Source organism: Nicrophorus vespilloides, unplaced genomic scaffold, assembly GCF_001412225.1.
Source record: "Nicrophorus vespilloides isolate i.1.1-1 unplaced genomic scaffold, Nicve_v1.0, whole genome shotgun sequence".
NCBI lineage: Eukaryota > Metazoa > Arthropoda > Insecta > Coleoptera > Silphidae > Nicrophorus > Nicrophorus vespilloides.
The window spans coordinates 22981-41643 of NW_017097919.1; the positions used below are offsets into that span (position 1 = coordinate 22981).

Here is an 18663-nt window from a genome sequence, read left to right on the forward strand (position 1 = left end):
CACATTATTCATTATATCATCCCCATCGGCAATCCCATAAATTATTCACAATCCAATATCAACACAAGTAAAGAATATGCACACACACACAAAAAAAAATTGGAAGCTTATTTACATTTAAATTGATTGGCAGTCTATCTGCAGATGTTACCTTTTATATATTCGATGACGCAAAAAGAAAAACGTGATCCAACGGATATTGGATATTAATTGCTTTTGCAGCACCGTCTAAAAATATTCATAAGTCTAGACGAAACTTCTGGTTTTAAATTTGACATATTATCTTAAATCTGTACATTATACACAATTTTTAATTAATTATATTTCATTTTTTCTTCAAAAATTTATAATCACCCTAATTTTAACATTATTAAGTTTGTATAAAAGGTATGAAACGTTTAAAACAATACTATTTAACAATTTATCTTCATAAATTCTAGAATATGATCATATTTTTCTGAATGGTTATCTGATTACTCGTGTCCGAAAAGTCAGCTCTTCGCACCTTCACCAAAATAGATATAATCTATATTCAAAGTATAACACCGAACATTCTAATCCGCATATTCAAAGGAGTTCTCATATTATCTCCCTCACTTAGTTATGTGTACTATAAATCCCCAATATTCTTGCTACTTCTAATATATTCTAATACATCAAGTTTTTTTTTAAATAAATCTTTATTTGCTTTCTTTTTCATTTATATTATGTTTGAGTAGTTTATAATAAGTATCGAACTTTAATACAGTAACATGGATAGAAATTGTGACCAATAATTGCTTATTTTAGCACATGAAATGAAGAAAAACGACAAATTTATGTGATGTTGCCGGAAATAGTTACCTAGTGATGTTGCATTAATTAGAAAGACAAATCTAGTTAATTAGACTTTTGTTTCATTTTTTTTGTCTAAAAATAATGTATGTTTCTTATGAGTATTATTAGGAAAGTAAAAGGAAACAGAAAAAAAACTTATAATGTAATAATAACTGAATGTTATGTAGAAATATTAAATTTGTTAAATACGGTAGTGTTGGAAATTAGCGGAGAATCTTAAACTATGCATATTACAGTTTATTGTCGTTTTTCTTTTTGGTTAAACTACGACGCGTTGCACGGCTCAGTGGGAAACTTAATTGCTTGGAAGATACAAAATGTACATAAGGGAAATTGAATCTTATAATGAAACTATTAGAATGTTTTAATAAATTCCAACACTATTCAATCAAAGATTGAATCATTTATGTAATGAATTCTGCTGGTGAACAATATTAAAAGCAACAGTTTATTAATTATACATTACGCAGGTTTTGAATCTTTCAATTTTAGATTAATTATGATAAGTCAAGTTGACAGGTTAAGTTAATTAATTAAGAAAACATATACAGAAATAAAAAGTACAAAATAAATATATATAATTTCAAAAAAAGTCAACTGATACAAAGGGCTATTGACTATAGGTCATTAAGTTTTATTTTAGTCATATTATTGCGTATTTGTTTATAATTTCTTGGAAACACTCTTGATTTAATAATTATTCATTATTAATTTGGGTCTATATCGCAAGCCCGACAACCGAAAGACCGTCTATTGAAATCCCGACTGTATCGAAATCCTGAGTATATCAAAATTTTGTCAACCATAATCCCGACTGTATCAGAATCTCGACAACCATCATCCCGACTATATCGAAAATTTTTTACAATAACATTTTTAAATTATTTCGGAGCGTGCTACATTTTTATTATTAATAACAATAAATTATTAATAATTAACTTGATTTTGTTGAATTATTCATAATAAACCTTAACATTATGAAATAAACTCAAATACAATCAGATTATTAATTGTTATTATTTATTATTAATAACAATTTAAAAGTCACTACGTTCCGGAATAATTTAAAAATGTTATTGTAGACATTTTTGATATAGTCGAGATTTTGATACAGTCGCTATTATGTTTGTCGGGATTTTGATACAGTCAGGATTTCAAACGTTGGGAATTTGATCGACGGTATTTCGGTTGTCGGGCTTGCGATTGCCATCGTATTAATGCATATACCCGGCGCATCCACATCTATAATTTCAGCTGCTTTTTTAATTCTTAACATTTTTTTTCTTCCATTGGTTTAAATTATTGGATTATACCTAAATTATACACTTTTATAAATTCACTAGGTTCCGTTTAAAAAAAAACACTTGTTAATCAATCTTATTTTTATACAAATCTTATGCATATTTAAATGCTTGATTTTGGAAAATTCCATATTTATAAGATTTATTTATTTTGCATTCTCATTGTTGATATTCCGTTCATAATAATCTCGGGAATTGAAACGTAAATTCCAGTAGTCGGGATTATAATTTGACAGGAATTGAATCCCAATCTACTTAGCTAATGAAATCTATATAGATTTTCTAAAAGTTTTTAATAAAATCAATAATAATCGTATACATGTGTTTATTCTACTTCACACTATTTTATATGTAATTAATTAGATTTAAGTACAAAGCTTATTACGGAAATGAATTGTGCAAAAGGCGAACGGTAATAAAAATTGTATGGGATGTTAAATATTTACTCAATTAATTTTTCGTCGCCTGCTATGTCCGCCAAGAGTTCTTATAATAATAATAATGATTACGTTTCAAAGTTCCTTTGTGCACGAACTGTTAATTAGGAGCGGGAGAACTTTTGTGCAGATATTAATATTTCAGCAGACATAAAACGGCTTCGCTTAGCGAAAGCCCAGGTCGATAACCCCCAACGCATTTAATTATTAAAAGCCAACACACGGAGAAAGGCGTGTTTTTACGATTGTAGACAACGTTTCTGTTTTGAAATATCTGAAATTAAACTTTTTGGAATTTATAATATCCTGAAAAGGGGTCTATATCGCAAGCCCGACAACCGAAATACCGTCTATCGAAATCCCGATGTTCGAAATCCCGACTGTATCGAAAATTTTTAAAATAACATTTTTAAATTATTTCGGAGCGTAGTAACCTTGTGCTACATTTTTATTTTTAATAACAATAAATTATTATTAATTTATTTGATTTTGTTGAATTATTCATAATAAACCTTAACATTATAAAATAATCTCAAATACAATTAGATTATTAATTGTTATTATTTATAATTAACAATTTAAAAGTCACTACACTCCAAAATGATTTAAAAATGTTATTGTAGACATTTTCGATATAGTCGAGATTTTGATACAGTCGGGATTATGGTTGTCGGGATTTCGAACGTCGAAAATTTGATTGACGGTATTTCTGTTGTCGGGCTTGCGATTGCCTGAAAAGCACTGCTAATATATTAACTTATGATATTGATTGTTTGTAATATAAAATAATTTGTAACAATTTGTTCCTAAATTTACTTTACAGACTTTTTTATGAAAGTTATTTATAACGCGGAAACTCACTTTAAAATGTTAGACATGTTGTTAATACACATGGTTTTTTTTGTTCATTGGAATTTAAATTACCCTTAGGTTATTAATTTTTGGAGCGTGTATAATATGAGATAAAAATAGAAGTTTAATATGTTGGAGGTTTATACACAAGGAATGAATAAATTGTAGGAATCATCAAGTTTGTTATTTTTTTTTTGAGAGAGAGAACCGTGGAGTATGGAAACACGGTTTCACTGGTCTCTTGGTTCATTTTCATTATATTACAGTCGTAAAATTCATGAGCTTAAAGGGTTAATTAATTTATTGCATGTGGAAATCTTGATCGCGTCTTTCACACAAATTAAATTTGCCATTGAAAATAAAGTATTAACACAAAACAAAAAACATTTTAATTCATATTATTTTATTTTTATTCTTCAGAAAGTGCAATATTGTTTTTTCTTTCTTTTCTTCAACTTCTCATCCTAAACACGGGAAAGAGAATTGTTTTGTGTTGTGTAACTTTTGGATTCCTTGTGTCACCGTGGACGAATTATGAGTTGGTAAACTTTCTTCAGCGAATCGATATTTCCAGGGGATTCGCCACTTAATAATTCTTGGCGGTTTCCGCACCAAACCTCTCGCTTCGATTTATAACAATCGTCCTTGGCCAGGATATAAAGATACATCGATGTAAACTTTTCATTTTCTCTTCCCTACTTCTTATCAGTCACTTTCATTAATTCCATTTATCAACTTCGATTAATCGTGATAATCAATAGTTTTATTAATATCAACTTTTTAATAAATATCTGTCAGACACATTTGTTATCTGATAGAGAATAAAATTTCAGTGAATACCGAAAAACTACTTAAGACTAATTGAGTTTAACTAGATGGCATAACTAGTGTTCACACATAATTTTCACATTTTAAAGACTCATATGAAAGCTCGATGTTTGAGGAATGTGGCGAATGTGCTGTAATTCGCGTTCAAATTATAAACATGAATAATTTAGGTTTTTTCACATTTTCTCGGAAACTATAACAGATTGAATAGATTCAAAAGATGCATATGAAAACTGAATGATTGGACATTTCGAAGACTTGCATCATACTTAGAAAATCTACTTACTTTGTTTGCAATTTGGCTTTAAAATGATGCAAGTTTGTAAAATCTAGTTACACCTTTTCTAGTTGTATTATAAACTGGTATAATAATAATAGGTTTTGTATAATAAATTATATAATTACTTCATTAATATATGTTTCTGATGATGATTCTTTAATTTTCAAATCCTCATTGGTTATGTTATTGCATACATAAAAATGTACTAATGTGCAATCAGTACTCGTCGGAGATCTTTAGGATTTAACTTGAAATAAGGACTAACACAGATACTTTTGTATCTTTAACTTGACAGTAAGAATACGATCTCAACGCAATATCCGAGCACTTTCTTTATATTTGTCCTTTTTTTGTTGGAGCAAAAAGGTACAATAAGAGCATATTAGTTTAGTCTAGTCGCAGGCTGATGGACTGGCACATTTTTATAGAGTTTGCAAACGATGTCATCGCGTGTTTGTATCTTCAGTTCACGGCAATAAAAGCGCATAACTTGAACAAAGCACGAGACGTATTACGAAAAACTGTATAAAGAAGATTAATCATTGACAATTTTTTTTTAACTATAAAAAGGGAATACACTAAAATTCATATACAAAAAAAAGTATTTCGTTTTACATGTTAAGGATGTAAATGAAAGTTAATTAATTAATTAATATCATATTTATTTTACTTTTTTTTTTGTAATTTCAATAAAAATACATCAATTCAATAATATTAAATTTGCAATAATATCTGAAAATAAAAATAGATTTATATATATATGTAAATATATAGAAAAAGAAATAATGAAACAATATAAATTGTTGAAATTAATAGAATAATAATTTAAAACAAATATGAACAAATAAATGACTTGTTTAATCTCTCTATTTATATATTTATTTATGTGTATGCTTAAATTAAGGTTTCTATTACTTTTAGTCGATCCCTCAGAGATAAACCATGTACCTAAAACTACACACGTTCGTTAAAAAATATTTACAAAATACAGAATTTTAATATATAGAAAAAAAAAATGATAGATAGAAGAAATATATGTAATCTATAATTTAAATGTCCACTGCACTCTCCTTTCGATTGTCTTCTCTTCCCCTCCTTGAGCAACTAATATATTACTTCCATGAATCTCTTCGACTTGTTTTCCGTTCAAGAACAAGAGCTGCACTTGACGAGACCGACTTCGTCGCAATTCATGCACTTGAGCGCCACGAATTCCGCGGTGAAATGATTCCTATGCAACGACTTCTTGCTGCCGTTGCAGACTGGACAAGGAAGTAGACGAAAGCCGCCGCACGATTTACACGTTGTACAGGCATCCATACTCTAGAAACAGAATCACAAAATATATTATTAATAGCATAAAAGAATCATAGATATATTAGTCTAGGTTGTTCTATCATTATTGATCATCAAGCAAAAGTCAATATTCAAATGTAATACTCTGACCTTTTCATCTTTATAATTTACATAATTTTATTGTAGATCACTACTCAAGGATGATGAAATTTAGTTAAAACAGTAATGTAATAGTGTTATAGTTTAAATTCGGATTTTGCATTGAGAATGGTTTAATATTTCATGTAATAATATAAATTGTAAGTATATATTTGACCAAGTAAATTTGTCGACAATTTTACAAATAGAAGGGACAACATACTGGACAGCATATTGCGCTGGCGCTTGGCCATGTCAAGAAATTTATTGAAAACGTTTATATAGTTTGTGGTGTTACACGAAATACATTTCAGTAAACAATTGTATAATAAATTTAAAAAAACACATAAACTTAACTCTTGGTGGTGGTAAACTTTTGAACATGAACATATAATTTCCTAGAAAATGCCGAGGAAATAGAAATTACCCTTTAATTTGGGATGAATTTTGATAGTCCATACCATCCGAAGTATGATTCAGTTCTCTAGAAATTTGCAATTTTCTAGCTCCAAATAAACTCATTTCTACAGAATTAACATGATAAGATTATCCATAAACTTATTTCATTTATTTATATTTTGATATAATATAATAAATTTAAAAACTACAAATAAAAGAGTATACAAATACAATACTTGTTTTTAATGAGTTAGTAGCTAATTAAAATTAATGCGACTCGATACAATTTAATCCCCATCAGTTGAGCGATTTTAATTTCGACAGCCGAAAATCATGATGGAGGCAAAATTTAATTGTCGAACTTTCGTCGTGCAAATATTTAACAGCGGGTCCTTTTACTACATATTAAAACAAAGACATCTAGGATAAACATTTTATGTTATCCCAGACGGCGGACCACTTGAAACCCCTCTCCTTCACTCTTTTGCTCCTTCACTCTTGTCTGCACTTTTTACTTATATATTTATGTACATATATATTATTTAATTCGTGCAGACCATTTATGAAAATCATATTAAACGTTTCAACTCATCAAACAATCATATTGGTTACACCAGCCCTTTCTTGTTTTGAATAAACATTGACATTGCTCAACATGCAAAGTTCACCGGCCCTGGAAACGACGGATAAACATCTAAATACAATCAAAACAGATGATTGGATTAATTTTACACATTTGCAATTGTTAGTAGAAAAATACACATTTAATTAATGTTGAAGAGAAAAAAATATAGTTCTTTTCGTTACATGCATTGAAGTGTGCGTTTAAATTAATTGAAAATCTCGTTAAAGTCCATGTTCGTGTAAACTAAACACTCTAATTCATGCAATTAGCAGGACATTGATTATTTGTTAACGTTAATTATGTATGAGTTAGTGTAATTTACTATTAGCCACTATAATTAAATTTTATTTGAAAATAATTGTAAATTAAACGGGGCTTGTCAGAGGCAACGTTAACCGAGGTATGACTGTATACGAGAGTCTATATTAAAATAATTAGTAAATAAAGTTAGTATAATACAAATAAGGATTGCAGCTGTGCCAAAATAAGACGATTTTTAAAATAATCGTTGCAATCCATAAGGGCATGAATGTAGATTGTATTTTAAGATAAAATTATCTATATTGTATTATCATGTAAATAAATAATTTAAAACTTAATTAATTAAAAATTAACACAAAATATATAAGTCTACGATCGATTTAATAAAATATTTTCATGAAAAAAATATAACTTTAAAAGAACGTTTAAATTGGAATTAAAATATAAAAGGCTTTAGTTTTACGAACTTCGCATATGGATTTGAGTACTTTACCAACGTATACTTGAAGCTCAACAGCTCAAAATGCCGCTCAGCCTGTTGAATCGCAGTCGGCCTTATTGGCACTTATCCAAATGGGATCTCTCTTATCTCCTTCACTCTCATCTGCATGTTCAACGTTCGCTACACCAAAAGGTGAGTCACCAAAACACGGCGTGTTAAATAGAAGCGGATTTAAAAAAAAAGCACTTTTACACTTTTAAAATTAAATTCCTTAAATGTGGGAAAGCTCGAAAGACTGAGAGAGTCCTTACTTTTATTTAAACCTCGATTCAGTTTAAAAAAAATAAATCCTTAAGCTTCACATTTCATAATTGATAAAGCAATTTCTGTTAAAAAGTTTTGTTTTTTTTGAGAATAATTCAATGTTCCTCTTTAGTTTTTATATACATTTTTTATTAATATGTAAAATGTAGTCAAGTGAACTTATTTAATGAAGAAGATTTGAGGATCTGGAAGAGTGATGCAAAAACGTAAAACTATAACAACAACGGTGGATGTAGAGTATTTTCAGTTGTTTAGTTTTTCTTTTTCCTTTAAGATATTATAATTTTTAAATGTGGTTTCATGAGTAAAAGTAAATAAGTAGATTAAATAGCATCTCTCACCTTGTAAGGTTTTAATATCCTACGCAACTCGCCGGTCTCGTTCAACCTCTCTATAGTTTCAGCATCCTGTAAACAAAAAAAATATAGTTTCATTTAAATATATTATATTTTGCGAGATAATCTAATAGGAAAATGGAATAGAAAGGATATGTAATGTACGCGCGAAAATAGCACAGTATTATATGGACTTTTGTTCTTTGTCCCTTGATAAATGATGCATGTTTTCTGAGAGTGATGAAACTGGAAGTGCTTTCACCATTTCCTTCCCATATATACTGTGTATCATACAGTCACATAATACTTTCATGCAAATATGTAACTTTTCTACAGTCATATTTAAAGTTAGATTAATTAAAATAAATCATTAATATTTCATTATTAAATTTTGTGTGTTGCCATGTGTGTATATCATTAATATTTAGAATTGAATACAACTACTTCTACATAAGTTAAATTTCTAAAGAAATCAGTAGTAAATTTCGTAAAAAGGAATTTCCTATTACCATCTGCGCAGTTAATAGAAAATTGGGAATATTGAATGTGATTTAATTATACATATTGTCAGGTGGTAATCCAGGTACAAAGTTAATTCAATTCCATTTGCACGCAAATACTTATATAAATAGAGACGATTGCGGCCGGCGCCAAACTAAAATCGTGCATGCAAACGAATTCTAACGACAATTTGTCTAAATTAGCGTTCCATTATAATTCTTTTCGTATAACAGAAAAAAAAACGAAATAACACAATGTTATTTATATTAATGTTTCGAGCAGAAAATATGTAATATTTCTGGCCAAGGGTAATTTCCCTATATATATATTTATTGATACTAACATGAAAGTAATGAGATCTTGTATAATGTGTTATGGCATTACATTAAAGACGACCTCTTTCTATGTCCTAGTGACCACATAACATGCTCGGCGTTTGTTTCTCTTTTCTTAATGTCGTCGATCGCGTAGGCAACTCAATTACTCGCTGATGCCTCTACTACATTCTTCGTCTTGCTTCCATATAACCGCCCTTCGTGTTACATTTTCATTTTCCGCTACACAATTTCAGGTTTGGAATCTTTCAATTTATAAGTAATTACGTTGCTGAAAAAAACGACCGCGCAAAAGCTTGGATAGAATTAAATTTTAATTAAACTATTCACTTTTAATAAATCTTTAATTATTCAATCAATTACTTTAAACATTTAATCTTTGTGTTTAAATAAACAAGAAAGTAAAGAGTGTTGAACAATAAATTAAAAAGTATAATTAAAGTAATATAAGTATTCTCTCCAGGTTTTAATTAACGAGAAATAAAAATATAATGTACCTTTGTTTTCTCAAATACAAAAGACATTTGCATGTATGACACGTGCGGCAAAAAACGAGCATCCCCGATGACACTTTAAATGTAAATCTTTTATATAAAAAAAAATGAATAGCCGAGAACTCCACCGCTTGTTTACTTCAGTTTTTTGTTATTGTTTTCGTTGCTGCTGTTATTTTGTCTCTCAGTCTCACTCACATATATAGACACTCTGTTTCCGTCTCTTAATATTAAGCAAACAATTCCACAATTTTTGTACACAGCTTTTTTCACCCCTCGGCGCATAAGTTTATGAACTTAATTGAAAGCAGTCTCGTTCTCTCGATTTTTTTTTTGCTTAGATAGAAATCTTCAGTTGCTCCGATGGCAGAGCTTTATGAAGACAAAAGAAGTCGACGAGATGAAGAAAACATTGTCATGTCGGATTATCGCCCTTCAAATGAGAAGTTAACGAACGAATTATAATTAAAAATGTTTTTTATTTCTATGCATTTTTCAGATTAATATCCAATTAAAATTGATTAGTTTTTTTTTTAATAATTGATGTTAATTAAGTGCTTTAGATGGGTTTGTAAGAAAAGCTTTAATTCATCCATTAGAGGAGTATATCTAAGAGGGATTAACAATGAGTGTAATAGATGAGGTTTCTGCTTAGATTCACCTACCTGAGGGCAAGCTCAAGTTTTTCTTGACTCACGTGCTCATGAACATCTATCATTGTGATGTGATAAGGCAAATACATTTTTGTTGGAAAGAAAGGTAGACGCGTAGGATAAAGTTAATGTGCTCACTTTATATCAATAACAAAGACTTGCAGAAAAATTCTGGCGCATAACTTTTATAAATCACATTCAATTTAAGAAATGATCAATAGTTCTTAATAATTATAAAATAAAATAATTATATATAAACATGTGCATTTAGTCTACAAAGTTGGAGGCTTAATTGGTCTGAAAATTTTGTGTTCATTAATGCAGAGGTCGTTGAATTGCTGCGCCGCTTGATAATACCAATACTTTCTAACGCTGTTTTTAATGAACTTGAACCTGAGCCTCTTTCAAGGCCGCATTTATTATTACGTACATCGATTAATAATTGATTTGTTTACAAAAAGCTTCTAAGCGGATTTACCTTCTGCTTTTTTTTTGTATTATTATTAAGCACTCTTCATATGTAATGGAAAGGCGAGAACCGTATTTTTATGTTAATTGAATGTTTTAAAATATTACATTTTTCGTGTTGAAGTGTGATGTTTCATTCCAATTTTTTTTTTGTCAGAAAAGACCTGTTTCTGTTATGTAATATAATAACTGCATGTGAACTGTTCCATTATGCGAAGCTACCTCGATCGATAGAGCTAGTCGCTAATGTAAACACACATACTGTTCGAGAGGTATCCATCCATTTTACGTTATCGTCGACGTGAATTATAAACTGAAATCAGGTTTACTTGTGGAACAAAGCTCAATACATCACCTACCGAAGACTCAGTTTCCTTCTTATCCTTGGCTGTCTGGTTGTTTGTTTTTTTGTTGTTGTTGTATATGTAGAGCTATAAGGAGAAGCAATTAGGATATGGTGTGGTCCTTAGCGTGTACATGAAATAGTTTGGAAATTCTGCTTTGTAGTATTTATGTGGGGAAGGGCGAGATGAAATCGCGCACCCGAATCCAGAATCTCGCCCAGCTTCATCCCTTTAGTAAGGGATGGGCGTGGAATGTCTGGCTTCAGGTCACTGTCCCGACGCAAAAACGGGTGGAGCAATGTCTGCACACGAACTGGAAGACACTAAATTTGCTACAGCTTAATACGCCGAATTCCGTACAATATTTCTTGTAGCAACACTTATCCACATGCTTATTTATAAAATTTAATAATAAGTCTACTTGCTACTTTTCTTTTGAGTTGCAATCAAATATTCAACATGTTTGCTTATCAAGTTCAACAACTGACCTTTCAAAATAGACACAACTCAAATACTTTATTCTCGACTAACATAAATTAATCCTCTCCAGCCCAGTGATTCCATTAATTTTTAAATTCGATTTTGTCTTTCTACAATTAAAACTGTTGGAAGCAACTAAAGTGAAATGAAGCTAGATGTATTATTAACAATAGGTAATATTGAATAATGAAAAAAAAAACAGGTAAAATGTGTTTTTATGAGTAAAGAAGTGCTGTTATAAAGATTTGAATAAAACATTACCTCTTTTACAATTCCATAATTATCAAATTTTCTGATATAACTTTCGTAGGCATACAAAAATAATTGTTGAAAATTAATTTGTATTGTCGCATTTATATTTTGAAAGGCGATATCTAATGAAAAGAAAATATAAAAGAAATAATTTACTTTTCTATTCAGTTGAGATGCTGTGTTGATGACACTCACTATCTAATTTAACGAAGAGAATGTTACAGTACATAAAAAGCAATTTCCGGTGGATCTCTTTCACTTTATAAACTACATTGTTTCATACTAATTTCATCTTTTGAATTACATCATTTGATATAGTTGTCTTCGTGTTATACGAAACACAAGAAAGATTTTATGTCAACACTTATTAGAATAATTAATTTATTTAGTAATATTTAAAATTGGACCGTAAACTATTTCAATTAAACTAGATATGGAAACGATTTTATCAATGTAATGAAAGAAAATACAGATTTGAAATTAAATTGAATTAGATAATATTAAAAAAATCAATATGTTTAGATGGTCCAAATTAGGAAACTTTCCTTAAACCAAGTATTTTTTTTATGTTAAAGAGCAAAAGAAAACCTCAGAAATTTTAAAATGTTTTATAGTGTTGTTAAGTGAGAACAAACAAACTCGACCTCTTAGTTATTATTCATTTAACAAATATTGCTGTGTATTTATCTGGACTTTCGATCACTTTCTAAGAAAACGTGATGTTATGTGAAAAACAATATAATAAAATTTAGCTTCTAAAATGTTACTGAATTTTTCGTTAAAGAATGAAATTGTAAAAATGAATACCAGGGCGTCGTTAAATTGACAAAAAAAAAACGTATTTTGTAAAAGAAAAGGTTGGTGTTAATTAACTCATTAGTTGGGCTAGAAGTAACAAGCTTAAAAGAAACAGAACAATACTAGTCATTGTTGGTAATTGTAACGTTGACAAAGCAAAAAAAAAATATACTATTGGAAGCAAGCACAATGGTTTCATCTTTTAATTTGTAACATTTTCTATCCTCTACGATTCGAGAAATTCCGTAACTATTGTTAGTAGCTGTACGTCGATATAAGCAGCAGTAATTTCAGTTTAGTGACCGCAAAAAATATGCCTGCTTATTTATATATTTTTTTTGTTCTTTCTGTATGTCTTTCCATGCATACGAAAATTTTCAATCGATACGTTGTACAATTAGAAAGCCCCTTATTTATTTTGATTGTGCAGCATTGAAAGACTCCAATGAAATCCAGGTCGACCATCTAGGTCGTGTTTTTATTTACTCCAAGCAGACTTTATTTATAAAATTTTTATTTCCTTCCAATTCCAATCACGACCATAAATATCGGAGGCGTTGTTATGTATGTGTACGAATAATGGCTGTGTGAGCGCGCGCATTTTTTTTCCTGTTCTTTGTACTCGAGTCATCTCTGCAGAATTTAATTGAATTTTTAATACGAAGCATCCCAGAATTGATCGATATTTACGTAATTCGACTACTATAGAAGTGCGGACGTATTCTAGAAATTCCTGACAGACTTGTTCTACGAAATTGTTTCTGAATTGCAGTTTCGATGAATCAGACAACTTTCTAACGAGAAAACTTACAATTATACAGTTTTAATCACATGTTAAACCCTCACTTTACATTATTTTTCAAAAATAAATTGATTGATATAAAGAATCTGCAATATTATAGAAATATTATATAAGACTATAATACTATATAATTCAATATACGAAATTAAATGAAACAACAAAAATAATTATAATTTGAGGCCTTTGGTCATAATTTTTACCAATAATAAACATGTTAAATTATAATTTAAATTTGTCATATGAACGATAAATCAATTGCGCTTTGCATTTCAGTTATCTCTGATTCAATTATATTTTTTTAATTATACACATACACAAAACTGACGGTCACAATGAAAACTGGCCCCCGGGAAAGTGCGGGATTACATTAAAATAATATTTATATGCATTAACCCAGCCCTTGGGGTATAATGCAACCGTGAATTCGAAACAAATATGCATATATAAATCACATATATAAAATATCCATTATTCTATTATAAACTAGTTGTGTGTTTTGTGCATGGTACAAAATTATGAAGAAAAAGTTTGAGTTTAAGAAAAGGTGAGAATATTTGAGAATTCCGTCCGCTTTTGTAGTAGTTTCAAAATAGTTTATGAGTAACTTTGGTGCCGGTATGTGAAGGGTTCAGCAAGTGCGGATGAACTTGACTCTACAATGCTCTTGGCTGAAACGGTGGTTTCCCTTAATGATTAGTATTCAATTAATTAACGTCTTTCAAACACGTTGTTTGTATTTATATTTGTGACGGCTAAAGTTTCAATTTAGTTTATAAACTAATTATATTATTTACAAACTAATTTTATCGATTTGGAAATAAAATTAAATTGGATGAACTTCGATTTGAGATTAAGATTGAGAAAAGACATTATCTGAGAGAATCATCCTTAAAGCGACATGGAAAACGTATTGTTCGGGTCCTCTATCTTTGCAAAGTTTGTTTGTTGTTTCTTGCAGTGCACATCTGTTGCTGGTATTATCGGTTCTACTAAATCATACAGTCTGCACCACTCCAATTTATGGTGGAAAGTCGTCGTGGGGGTGGTGAGGTAATGGGTTGGGATGTTTTGAAGTTCTCTGGTATTGTGAGGGCGGCAGAGAGCGTAAGAAGTGAGCGCGAGCGAGGGTGCACGCGTAAGGTCAAGGACGATTGATCCAATCCAAATGCCCAGCGTTTTGTATTTGCCTTTAAGGTTAGGTAATCGATAGAAGCGCGCGGTGCATGCAACAACCCGCCACCATCCGCCGTCCTCCCGTCACGGCTAAATTATCAACCAAACTTATAATTGTTTACAAACAACGCCAATTATGCAAACTAAACGCTGCTCTAATGCATACCCCCATATCATTTACTTATTAAAATTTACTTAAATTTATTGTAAAGGCGAACATGTTATTTTCGTAAGTAAATATCTATAAAATTCAGTGGGCCTTGAACTTCATACAATCTTTTCCAGGTGAATATGTACAAATAAAGTAGAAAATAATTGAAATTGAATAAGAAATTTGAATTTATGCTACTTTGGATACTGCAATAATACTTTGTAAAAGATGGATTAACAGTGATCATATTTTCTATGTTACTCCAAATGCGTAGTCGTATTTTAGATGTAAATGACCGAAAACTAGATGTGCGTCGTATAATAGACGAAGTATTTAGTTACATCACTCTTTTAAGAGCAGAACACCATAATCAGGTCACGGAACAGAGTATTCTTTTCCGCAATATGACAATGTTATAAGTGCTCTTCCATTGTGTTATATAATCGGTCTTACTCGAAGTCATTAAACCTAATATATTTAAGAAGTTTGAAATGAAAATATATCAATAATTTTGCTCCGATTCTATTAAAATCCATAACATATTTGACTGAGATGTTATATAAATAATTTGTGTATTTATTAAAGAAAAAATTAGTGTTAGAAACTAAATGAATGTAATTGAATGAATGTTAATAGTTAGAGAATTAAATATTGGAAATTGTTAATAAAAGAGAAAAGATGAATTGCATCAGTTTAAAGATGCGTATAAGGAGATATTTACGAAAGTGAAAATCAACAATTTACAACACCAAATTCGTGTTCAGAAATGTGTAATTTCAATGGGAACGTGTTGATCTTAGTGTGCTTAAGGGATTTCGCGAAGTGTCGAAAATAATATTTACATTATAAATTAGGCTGAGTGTGGATCTGGGGATAAGTGATGGTGGATTTAGGTGCAGGTTTATCTTCTTTTTTTTCGTTAGTCCAAACAAAAACTCACCCCGATGTGTTGGCCATCGACGAACACCTGTGGCACCAAAATGTGATCGCAACGCATGCGGTCTCTAATTTCTGCCTGGTATTCCGTGCTCATGAACACATCCCTTTCCTCGAATTTCACGAGCAGCGTTCTCATGATTTGTTTTACCTTCATGCAGGCATGGTGCGTCTCCCTCACTATACCCATTGTTGTCGCATAAACGACCACTTTCCCGGCATCCTTCTCTTTGTAACTCTGAAACAAGCGAATGCAACAATTATATTATTGTTCCTATAAAATGCCCGACAATGCTACCACATCCAAAATACTTGGTAACCATTGAATTCGAGATGAATACTCGAGAGAATATCCCTTTTGTTTTTCTCTCTCTTTCCCGACGATGCGATTTACTGAGTGGCGGATTAGTGAGGCGTGAAAGAATTATGTACCTGAATTAAATATAGACAGGGAATAGATCCATCTGCGCAATAAATCAGTATTAATCGTGTTCTGTTGGGACCGACGCACAGACAGAATTATTCTGTCTGGTTTGTCATACACCATCAATCCATGTGGTCCTAACTTTCTGTTTTTTACACGACTTTCAAAACCTTTAAGCTTCATCAATAACTACGCTCAAAAGTTTTTAATCCTTCTTGTTCAAATATTATTATCTGTCTGCTCACAACAATTCGCATTTTCTCAACGTAATTATAATTTTACAAACCTATTTTTTACGGAATATTCATATTATATAATTCACATTTAAAAACTAATAGTAGGAGTTTTGATATAAAAGTATAGAGTAATTAATGATGAAATCAATACGATCAGTCAGTTGGAATGCTGTTACACGCGTAGCGGTTTAATGTAACAATATTTACCATGAAATTTAATATGTTTCAATTACGAGCTAATAACAGTAATTGTCGCTGTTTATTAATTGCGAAGCAAGAGCGCGGAATCAAGTTTTTAATTAAATTTATGAAAACTGTTATTGCTGCAACGGAAATAAACACACGTGATGGCGGCACACAATAAAACGTCACGGGGGATTATGCTGTGTGTGTGTGCAAAACGCAAATACGAAACATCGCTGAAAATGTTGCTGTTGACCTAAATGACACGTTCCCGGTGTTACCCAAAAATAACGCAAATCCCAATTGTTTGAACTGTGCATTTCTCATATTTTTGCACCTTCGCTGTAAATTCACGGGGATTTGCGTACGTCGTTTGGAAGCGTTACATCTTGTTTTCGTGCTGCAGGTAAATGATTTGTTTTATAGAAATGGCATGCACCATTCGTGGGAATGCAACGAGTGTATCATTATGGACAGAAAACAGTGTTGCAATCAGTTAAAGTAACCTTGCTTCAAAATGTTACCTGAGCTATTCGCGTCGAGATCGGATAAAATTTTAAGGATTTATTGCCATTCCGGCATAAAACCGTATTTATTATAATGCGTGATATGCATCAAACTTGCTTTATATAATAAAGCACATGTATGAGCGACGAGAACAATGTTATTGTGTGTATGCCTAATACAATGACCTGTTATTATATGCGCATTTATTGCTGAGATAAAGTCCGTTTCTATTATTTCTTATCAACTGAATATTTATATTTACGTTTGCGGACATTCAAATTGGATGCAATATGTAATAAAAATGGGGTAATAAATTTGTTGTTGAAAAAAAATAAATCAATATCTGACCCGGATTTGTGTGCATAATAATAATAATAATACGTTTGTCCACTTTTTATCAGTCTTTGTCACGCGGGCGTCGCAGTTTCGGATAAATGTCCCTGTCCCCTCTTCGCAGCTCGGTCATTTGTCAATTTATCAACAGCTGTCGTAACTGTGCTCCATCCTCGAGGATGGATTCCGCTGAGAGGCATTTCAATTCATATCCTGACCCCACATCAAAATTTGACCTACACTTTTTAATTAACCAATTTGATACCTTTTTACGGTTAGATGATCAAATTACAAAATAAACAAACTGTCATATTATCAACTTTCATCATCCAATATCTTTTTTTTTATAATTAAAAAAAAAATAAAATCGAAATTGAAAAATTTACTTTTATTATACAAAGAGCTTCGATTATTCAAGAATGTTTTTTTTTTGTTCTCCGTCACCGTTATAATCCGCAACAATGCTCTGATCCGTAGTTTTGCATTGCAAATTCGATCACGTCGCGTGGATATTATCTATGCTACTAATTCTAATCCATACGTTCAATTAGTAAAAAAATTAGTAGACTCGCTGGGGAAATTAAGGTAAACAGTAATAAGAGGGATGCTGCGCGCCGAAATGCAAATGACATGCGACCGTTTTACATGAATACCAAGTGCGAAATGCAAGTTTCATCGATCGTACTGCTTAGGAATAGACAACACCAATTTACAACGTATCATTTTCTGGTTTAAAATTATACTAGTACATGAATCATAAATTTACTTTTAATAAATAAACATATGTCGTGTCCCAGGGATGGTTTTCAGGACACTGTGGGATATCTTCTTCTGTTGCTGTTGTGGCGTCTCAGTTGTTGGGAATTTAATGAAATTTGTTTGGTTTTACATAACTTTATTTGTTACTGATTTAAGATTCATCTAAACCAGCGGTCGGGGAATTTTTTTAACCATAACCCCAAAATATTATTGCGTAAGTCGATATTACCCCCCCCAATCTTGAATTCATGAAACAATTAATGTAAATTTTAAATAAACATTATTTTTTGAATTAATTTACATTTACATATTTATAAAAAAAAGTTACATGAAAATAGTAACAAATAGTAATAGATAAACAAAATAAAATTCTTAAATTGGTACAAACAAAAATTAATTGAAAACTTTCCCCCTTCAGGTTTTGGAAATATGATGTTGCTTCTTGTTTGATATAATTACTTTAAAATTGGGACTTTTTG

At 30.7% G+C, this 18663-nt stretch overlaps 1 protein-coding gene across 1 annotated transcript; it reads right to left on the reverse strand.

Annotated features, from left to right (window-relative positions):
- Positions 1-5393: 5393 nt before the first annotated feature.
- On the reverse strand, positions 5394-15980 carry LOC108561362 (glutaredoxin domain-containing cysteine-rich protein CG31559-like; the record flags this gene model as incomplete). Its single annotated transcript, XM_017919257.1, has 3 exons — positions 5394-5858; positions 8362-8427; positions 15747-15980. Coding segments are annotated over 3 exons (477 nt in total), but the record flags the coding sequence as incomplete, so codon positions are not given.
- Between the last annotated feature and the right edge of the window lie 2683 nt (positions 15981-18663).